The 9,904-nt window shown below is 29.2% G+C and overlaps 2 protein-coding genes across 2 annotated transcripts; one reads left to right on the forward strand and one right to left on the reverse strand.

Moving 5' to 3' along the window:
* Positions 1–5,565: 5,565 nt before the first annotated feature.
* temp (protein prenyltransferase alpha subunit repeat-containing protein tempura) lies at positions 5,566–7,727 on the reverse strand. Its single transcript, XM_089707368.1, has 3 exons — positions 7,536–7,727; positions 7,055–7,449; positions 5,566–6,982 (listed from the first exon to the last, which is right to left on the reverse strand). The coding sequence occupies exons 1-3, from the start codon at positions 7,610–7,612 to the stop codon at positions 6,114–6,116; spliced, it is 1,341 nt and encodes a 446-aa protein (XP_089563494.1). The 5' UTR covers positions 7,613–7,727; the 3' UTR covers positions 5,566–6,113.
* A 483-nt stretch (positions 7,728–8,210) lies between these two features.
* On the forward strand, positions 8,211–8,956 carry ksh (transmembrane protein 167A-like protein ksh). Its single transcript, XM_089707572.1, has 3 exons — positions 8,211–8,445; positions 8,587–8,696; positions 8,811–8,956. Exons 1-3 carry the CDS (start codon positions 8,443–8,445, stop codon positions 8,914–8,916), a joined length of 219 nt encoding a protein of 72 aa, XP_089563698.1. The 5' UTR covers positions 8,211–8,442; the 3' UTR covers positions 8,917–8,956.
* Positions 8,957–9,904: the final 948 nt, after the last annotated feature.

A 9,904-nucleotide genomic window follows, 5' to 3' on the forward strand; every position in this document is an offset into this window, starting at 1 on the left:
TAAAGGAATATCATATCACAGCAAAATATATTAAATTATTACAGTTTAAGAGTAAAAATAACAATTTACAATTCTTTATGAATGACACTTGCTTGACACGTGTATTGAAATAATGAAAGGGATAAAACATTGCTTCAATCACTAGTGTGACAAAGCTAGCGTACACTGTGTTCAAAGATTATCATGTAGCTATACGATTATTGAAAATAGAACGGTTATTTTATTAATTTCGATTTTGGTAAATACTTGATTATTTTTATATTTAAATCCACAGTTTACATCCAGTGCATATAATTAACAAATATAGCTATTTATTATATACAATGAAATCGTGATGGCAAAAATGTTTGTTTGCATTAATAAAATGATTATCGCTACTGACGAAAAATGCTATTTGCTTTTCTGTAAATAGCTATTGAACATAAATTTTATTTGTGTTTTAGATAAAAAAGGCTTATACTTCATCCTTTCTTTTATTTCATCCTTTTTTTCATCTAGGCACCACTATTATTATAATTATCCTACAAGTTGGAGTACCTTGTACGGGTTTCGGGAACTGCCTTGAAACGAATAGCGTAAGATCGGTCCTTATGGAGTTCTATAAGGAGGATTATGCTTTATGCAGTATGCTCAGCAGTGGGTGTTTATCGGGTGAAATGATGATGACCGAAAACGAACACCACAGCTAGTAATAAATACTTAATACAGTTATATCTCCAAAAAAATTTTTTTTTTCATTGTTATACGACATCATAATAATCATAAAATAGTAAATGAAATTGTCACATTTATTTACTTGTGCAGGAAACCTAACATCTATATTCTATAACATTGAACCTTCTGTGTCGTTAGTCTATGCCAATTACCATGGCAACTATTTGTTTATTTATATTTAATTGGCGAATTCTTATGACTTTTGCTTACACCTGCGCGGAAGTGACAAACTATCTTTGTCTTTTTTGTTTATATCATTTTATTAGAGCCATCTCTCTTATACAGTCTGTCAATGTAATAAATTAAGTAAAATGAAAATTGTATTTGTGTGTGCCTGACACTGCTTAGGAAGCATTTTTTTTGGATATATTGTGAGTATATAACGTATCTATACATAAAATATCATTGACTACAACTCTGATAATTTTTCGTTAAATTGATCAATTTTTGAGTTTTCGTCTATACTTTAGTAGTAATTAGTAACAGTATAAATACATAAATAGACAATAAATCTTTACCATAATAGCAGATGTATTAAATCAATACTTAAGGATGTTATCATCATGTCATCATTTAAATTAACTTTAGTTGATAAAAAATTGTAATCAACAGATAAACATACATACATATACACACAATAATTAATTTAAATTCATTTGTACGCCTTATTATTTTACTAACTTAACAGAATTTAAAAGCATTTGCAAAAAACCCGTATCGTATTCGTAAGAAAATTACGCGAATGCACATGAGTTATTTTATAAATAGATACACAAATATTTAATCAAAATGAAAATAGCAAGATCCCTTAATAACTTTATAACACAAAATTAACATCTAATAAGAAGTGGAAATTTCATAAGGAATAAAACGCGTGTACCGAAATGCCTACCGGGTTATAATTGGAAAATTCATTGCACGTAGTCGATGGAAGAGGGCACGTAGCTGGGGTATTTGCAGTTTCCTGCGGCGGTGCCTTTACTCACTTGCCCTAAATTACTTTATTTTTATTTTGTCTAATGTTCTCTGCTATTTAAATAACTGCCTCACAGTATGGTACAGGTTTCAATTATAATAGTTGTTGGTTTTTTTTTGTGTTGTCGATTAATAAAGAAATTTTGAATATTTCTCGTATTTTTTAAGATTGTAGGTATGTGTATTGTAACTTTTAAGAGATCATTCTTATTAATATATACAAATTAACATGAAAATTGTACCCAGGGTACATATTCACAAATAAATCGCAGAAAAAAGCCGAACATTTTGCAATAATTTAGCACACTTTTAGTCCTGTTAATACACTTTTGATCCAAACAGACGTGCGCTGAAAACAGGACCAAATATACAATAGAGTACCTACTTTTACTTTGATGTGTACATTACTTTGATGTTACAAAGAGATGACGTATTAAAGTGATTCATTTATAGATTAGAATTTCCTCAGTGTCCAAGTCCAGAGACAAATTTACAAAAAATCAAATAGATAACAAAAAGTTATATATGTATATACAGTCGATCAATATCGGCATACTCGAAAATAAACTAAAATATATCTGATCCAAAGTTTAGAGAGTAACATTGGCACAATTACTAGCACCTCTGCACTTAGAACAGCATTTATCAAACAAAAATCTTAAGAAGAGAAAAGATTTTATAAGGAACGTAAGACACATATAAATTACGATATTTGTTTGAAATATAGCGAATTTCCAGAGTTCTAACAATGGACGTCATTCTGTTAGCACGTAGGTGCACCCTGCAACTATTTTATTTGAGGAAAATTTTCTCGTTATTGGCATGCGTTTATTATCATGCATTAACAAATCCAAACACACACCTCCATTACTTAATAGAAATAAGATAAAAAAAAACATCTTCAATGATTGATTAGATTTAAATATACTTCAGTGATTAGGCTTATTACAGATATTCAATATTCGATGTTACACAAATAATCTTAGTCAATGAGTTGTAGCAATTTTAGTTACGTAATTCGCACGTGGTGTCAGCGTCACTTGCCTTCTTCCGATTTGCCACGGAAATACTCGAATCCGAATACGATATCGATCGAGAACCGGCAAGCGGGGGACACGGTTGTGACGTCACAAACGACACATTTCTTACCGTGATATATGGCGCTTTTAACACAGCACTTTCAACCGTGCACGTACACATTAAAGTTCAATTTAGGAGAGCGTATCTGTTACTTGGATCTGTTTTGTTGGAGCGGAACCAGAGGCGCTACCGCGTATACGAACCTCCTGACCCATATAAAGGCCAGTAGACTGAAGACTATGTAATGCGTATGCAATTTTAAATCGTATGTCCTGAATCCTGGCAGAATCCTTTTATAGAAGGCTTTGCGAAAGCAATTACGTTCTCATTCTGATGTAAAGGGATGTGATGTTTAATGTAGACATAACAAAATAGGATATATATAAAAGTAAATAGGTACTTACATTATCCTACTTATAATATAATACTAGCGGTCCGCCCCGGCTTCGCCCGCGGTACATATTTCGCAATTAAAGGTAGCCTATATTCTTTCTCAGGGTCTAAAGATTATCTGTGCCAAATTTCATCAAAATCGGTCCAGTAGTTTATGCGTGAAAACCATACATACAAACCTTTCCTCTTTATAATATTAGTATAGAAGTAGGTATAGATTATAAATACGAAAGTTAGTGAGGATATGTGTGTGTGTGTGTACTTGTGTGTTTGTTACTCTTTCACGCAAATACCACTGAACCGATTACAATGAAATTTAGCACATATATAGAGGGTAACTTGGATTAACACATAGGTTTCATCACGGAAATCCCACGGGAACGGGAACTATGCGGGTTTTTCTTTGAAATCGCGGGCGAAGCCGCGAGCGGAAAGCTAGTTTTATATATAAGTAATTATTTTTTACATTTTTGTATCTATATTTTTAATACTAAGTACCTACATGTCAAACAAAACAAAAATTACTTGTACTTGTGCCATGAGTAGTTTCTTATTATAACGTAACTATACAAGTTGACAAAAAAATATTAAATATTAAAAGCAGAGGCATTATTTTACATACATGCACCATTACATGCACATATTTCTTACATACCTATCTATATTTCGTTTGTGTGTATCACAGACGGTGTGTATACCTAATAAAGACGTTTTTCACAAAGGTATATTTTTTGGTTCGTTAACTTTTCATAACATAAAGTCATAGGGGAATAGAATATAACATTCGTTCGAAGATAGCGTATATGAGATGAGTGGAAACTGGAAACAATGTTTCCGTTTGATATTAATGATACTTGTATACGTAGTATATTATTATTATATAGTCTGTGTAGGTACCATATTATTATGTATCTGGCCGACTACAATCAATACAATGTTTTACAATAGAACAGAAGGTATATTTGCATTCGGCCGTGCTATTTTAGAACTTTGTAAAGCAAATGGAAAATTGAATACCTAGGTATATGGTTTTGAATGAATTGGTCAACTTTACATTAAAGCACACAAAGCTTAACGATTTGTGAGCAAAACATTATCTCTGAAAATCAATTTGAAAATCAAGTAAACTTTATTGTTTATAGCGTTTAACTTTCCTGTGTATGTTTTATTCTAACAAAGCTTGAAATGTATATAAAATTAAAAATGAAATAAAAAGAAATTAAAAATCCGATATTCACACAACGCCATCTAGCGTAACACTAAGCAAAACATATTTAGTTCGAAAATTATACAGTTGTTTACTATTCTGTGTGAATAATCATACTCTACGTAACATGAACTATTTATTTTCTAAATATATTTTGTATATACTTATTACGATAAAAAAATTATATGAATTCATCTTCACAAAATATTTTTCCGAAGAGGACATTGATCCCACATCATCTGGTGCAAGACAAGCTAATTAACCAATGTGTCCAAGAGATCATTAATCTTCAGAGCCTTTAATTGATAATGGTACAATTAATCGCTACATATTTAGAAATACTAGAAACGCTTGCTGGTCGTAATTCGATTTTTTTTCATTCCGACTCACGCCTGCGTTCCTTTTCACGTTTAGCGATTGGACATATTATCTTTGCGATTCAACTAAAAATAGCATCGATTCAGAGCCATTTTGAGAAGTCAAAGGAGTTAATTTAAAATAAATTACTAATCTTTGTTGGGCAATAACGCTTGTATATAAATTCTATGTAAAATCAGTTTAAATAAATTGACAATTCGTACTAATCACAGTACTAATTATGTATTGCGATTGATTGCGATACCTACGTAGAGGGCTGCTGTTTTATTAATTAATTAATAATTAATATGTACCCCATTAATACTATCATCTTTAAGGCAGCATTAAATATGAATCTGAACATTCTATAGGCACCTATGTAACAGAATTTTATTTAAAGTAATTTGCTTATGACCTTGTACTGAAAACTAATAAAGTTGAATAATTTTAGCTAATGCTATGAATAATAAATAATATAATAATTATTGTTGCCAAAGAAAGAAGTTGCCGAATGTTGTTAGGAAAAATGTATTACATAGAAAAGCTAACTCCACGCTATGACGAGTTTCCGCCTTAAATAGAGCCTTAGAACCTAAGCATAACCTAACATTACCCTGACAACACCCACTCAAAAGTTTTTGCATAATATTATTTAGATAATGTTTAGAAACAAAAATTGTGACTATGAACTAAATTGTGTACCTAAACCAGAAAAACGAATTAAAACTAAACTACGGGAATAAATAAATAAAAGACTTTATCAACTTACTTAATGGAATCATTTTATTAAGTATATTATACATTATATTACATTACATTATACATATTATATTACTAAGTATATTACATTATACATATAAAAACAGTAACTAAAGTAAAAATAAATTAAGATCAGATTTATTAAAAATCTAAAAAACTTGCAATATACATTATAACTAGGAGACCACGTTTATTTATGAGCAATATAAGTACTCACTAAATACAAAACAATTTATATTTTGGTAAAAACACTACTTTCTCTTAAACTAGATGTCTCTAGCATTGCCTAAATATAAGAGTGGAAAATTAAATATACCACTTGATGGCTTCATGCAGCTTCCAAAATATTTTATTACATATAGTGAATAATTTATATTCTAAAAACGATTATATTTACTGAACGAAATAAATGATGTAAAATAATAATTCCATTAATTTATTTTAAATAGCCTCTATTGTTCTTTTTAGAGATCTTCTAACATGAATTTGAAAAGTAACATAGCATTTAAACACAGATGTACATACTACCTATGATGTTTATAATAAAATGTAACACAAATCTTCAACATCTTAATTTCATATATAAGTAAAATGAATACATAATATGTTAATTATTAAAATTTCAAATTTACATAACATTATTGAGACCTTCAACAAATTTTAAATATTTTTCATGTCTTCCAGCATAATTATCTCCATCACTCTGTCTTTCTTCAATGAATTTATTTTCATGAGTTAAAATAACTTGAAAAAGTACACTATTGTATATACAATTACTATCATATCGAGAGATCTTTGCCTGTTTTTGCCTCATATCATTTAAACTGCAATGTTTACAATTTTTCTTCACAAGAATGCCATTATTTCTAAATAAACTAAAATGATCATACATCATTGCAATTAACTCATGCAATATAAATCGTCTATGATACCATAATGTTTCATGACTTTGATAAAATCTTATAAGCTCATTATTAAGAACCAATTCATGACATATTACTTCTAACTTTCTACATAACGCTACATTATTTACAGTGCAATTACAATTCTTTACATTACAAGAGAGAAGAAAATTTATTAAGTTTTCTTCTGAATATGAAACTAGATTGTCTTCTGACGCTTGAATTGTTCCATCTTTAGGCAAATTACTGGCTATTAATCGTACAAGGACTTTTCTTAGATTAATATCTATTGAATTTTCAAATGATTTCCATGATGAGTTGATCAAACTAAAAACATTTTTAATACAAAATTGACGGTAATGGAAACAGCTATAATCTGATATATGGCTGGAAATACATTTTTCAGAAAATATATACTCTTTAATATACAATGAGTTCATATCAAATTGTTTAAGAACATTCTTCATGTTGTTTACAACCCAAAGTCTATGACTCCAACTGTGATAATTATTGGGGCTCTTGTCTGAAGTTTCGTCACATATTCTCAGCTCTGAATTTATTAAATTTTCTAATGAATTTGGCTGCACATTATCACCTGAAAGGAAGAAAATTTTAGCAAAATAAAAAAAAACATAAGAACTGCAACAATAAATAGAGAATTACATACTCAGTAACAATGCACCCAAGAGCCATCTTCTATATGCAAAGGCATCATTACATTTAGGTTTTCTTGATAATACTAATTGGGAAAATTGCAATTCCGACACTTTATCTAGTAAAAGTATTTGTACAATTTCCCTTCTCTTATTCCAGAGAGTTGTTACATCAGGATTGATAAGTAATGTAGCATTTAATAATTTTACTAGGCGTTCAGAATCCAGTGTGGTAATTTTCTTGTGTTTTCGCTGAGAATTCATACCAAATTTGTCCCTTATTTCAGAATAGCAATACATGTATACGTGTTTTACACACCATGACTCCAGTCCCAGACAATTCTCTACACATAATACAGGTGACTTATTTCTGAAATTTGAGTCAACAGGGACTATATCGAAAGCATACCTGTAAAAACAAAATATAAAACGTATTTACAAACTTTCATTTTCTTCAAGTTTATTGAAATGATGCCAAAATAGGCGAATACTCACAACTCAGCGGTTTTCGAAAGTACATTGTGTATGTCTTTCACGATTTTTTCAACTAAAGCGTACTTATCGTCATCCATTTTATATGGATCAATGATCAATAAACTTTATCCTTATAAGTAAATATGATTTTAAAGAATGAATTCACAGCCATTAACCCATTTTCAATAGATTTTGATTTCAACTTTCAAGTTTTGATTTCAACGCGAACGTCAAAATTTGATTTTGACAAATGACATGCAAATGACGAAGAAAAAAGATCACGAACCACAGAGTACAAAAAGTTATTTATTAAAAGTCCGTACAAATTGATATGGACAATAAACAGTCACTGTATTTTTAAGCAAACATGGCTCTGAAAACTGATCACCTATTTGTTCATGATATACAAATTTATGAAATAGATACAACTTATCATCTGCCTCATAACACGGGACTTCTTATAGACTTGAATTTTTTAAGTTTTTGAACAGCAATAGATGAAACGTTCGCTTTATTTCTTACACGGCATAATATAATATAAAAAAGAAGTATATTAAATAAATATTTGTACATTAGGTTTTGTTCTTGAATGACAATTTTACCATTGATAATTTTACCATTGACAATTTTACCATTGATAATTTTACCATTGATATTAACATCAATAGTGACGTTTTCAACATCAACAGGCAACCATCGGGCATCGCTGTCGCCTGTCACTGTCAGCTGTTGCTTATATTTTGGAATTTTGTGTATCGTGGAACTAATAAAAGTTTTTAAATATTTTCAGAAATAGAGAATATACTTCATAAAAACTGACTTTCAAATACAACTATAGATTTAAGAACCCAGCTAAAGTAGATTTACAGCTAAAGTAGATTGATTTACAGCTAAAGTAGATTGATAAGTTTATAAAAAAACATACAAAATGGTAAGTTTGTAAGTATTTGTGCCGAATTCAAAATATTCCTACGTGCTTAATTGGATATCATAAAACATTATACGATTAATTCCTATTAGTATTGAATAAGTAAGCGCAGTGTTGGAATTTGAACAAATTTTTTTTTTTCAGAGTGCGATTTTTAACTTCCAAAGTTTACTATCTGTTATACTGCTGTTAATATGTACGTGTGCTTATTTGAGATCATTTTTCCCCAGTTTGATGGACAGAAATAAAACCGGGTAATTATAAGATTAATAATTATTTTTACCAACATTGATTTATGAATTGAATATGATTTATGTAGTTAAAATTTAGTGGTAATATTGTAATAGGTTTTTTTTTTATTATTTCAGCCTTTTAGGAACATTTTGGAAATGTGCTAGAATTGGAGAAAGGAAATCACCTTATGTTGCAGTTTGCTGTGTGATAATGGCATTTACAATTCTATTTTTAACATAATTTAATGTAATTAGGGAAATAAAGAAAACAATATATCTTTTTTTGGTACTTTATTTGTCAAATCTGGATCTAGCACAGATAAAAATTTAATAGAAAAACAGTACATACTAAGGTTAGAATATAAAAAGATTATAGAACAGTCACAAATCTAAAGCTAGTCTTGATTACATTTTGAATTTATTAATACAAAATAAGTATAATTCTCAAGTAACATGGGTAATTATGGTGAAACAAAAATGCCCTATTTCTTCATTATGTACTTTATCCACAATAAAATGCTGTTGTTAACAAGTGCACAATCGAAGCTGTGCATTGATGCAGTTGCATATAAATAATGTTACAATTTTATAATAAAAGTGGATATACATGAAAAAGTTAACATTATAATAATAATATTATAATATAATAATAATATAAGTTTCTACCAATACAATCACTAAATCGCACAGTACAAAATCTTCTTATCAAACCAGCCATATATGGAAAAAAATTGTTTACATTTTGTGAAAAGTAGTGCTATGCTTATATTATTTAATCATACTTCTAATAATTGGAGCGTAAATCAGTCTAGACATTTTCCTATCGTAAGCACAGTACAGCAACATCCACTAGACCTACTTACTATTGCTAAATATATTAGTTTCGATGCAAGTCAGTTCAATCTGCAACTATTTTAATGTTATACAAGGTATATAAAAGATTAACAAAAATCATAATATAAAATGCCATATCAGAAACTTATAAATAATAAAAATGAAGTCAAGGAATTGCCTTATTATATACTATGATGTTTCTTTATTGAACCTAAGATTAAGGAAATAGTTACTTTAAATAAGACTATAAAGTTTAATATTCAAGCATTTTATATGATGGTGTTACAATTATAAAGAAAATAAACATACATTCATCATTAAACAGTTATTATGACATGATGGAACAAAATTAAAAATAAAATCTGAGTTTACCTTTCATCTTCTGTATTCGACTC

The sequence above is a fragment of the Colias philodice genome, chromosome 19 (assembly GCF_061535455.1).
Source record: "Colias philodice isolate Cphi_HAF_F1 chromosome 19, ilColPhil1 Martin Lab GWU primary, whole genome shotgun sequence".
Lineage (NCBI taxonomy): Eukaryota > Metazoa > Arthropoda > Insecta > Lepidoptera > Pieridae > Colias > Colias philodice.

Bases quoted from the DNA above. Each gene is read 5' to 3' on its own strand.
- temp (XM_089707368.1), bottom strand. From the start codon at position 7,612: ATGGATGACGATAAGTACGCTTTAGTTGAAAAAATCGTGAAAGACATA. The intron at 7,450-7,535 runs GTGAGTATTCGC...TTGTTTTTACAG, and splicing joins CTTTCGAAAACCGCTGAGTT to GTATGCTTTCGATATAGTCC. The intron at 6,983-7,054 runs GTATGTAATTCT...TCTTCCTTTCAG, and splicing joins CTTGGGTGCATTGTTACTGA to GTGATAATGTGCAGCCAAAT.
- ksh (XM_089707572.1), top strand. The intron at 8,697-8,810 runs GTAATTATAAGA...TTATTATTTCAG, and splicing joins ATGGACAGAAATAAAACCGG to CCTTTTAGGAACATTTTGGA.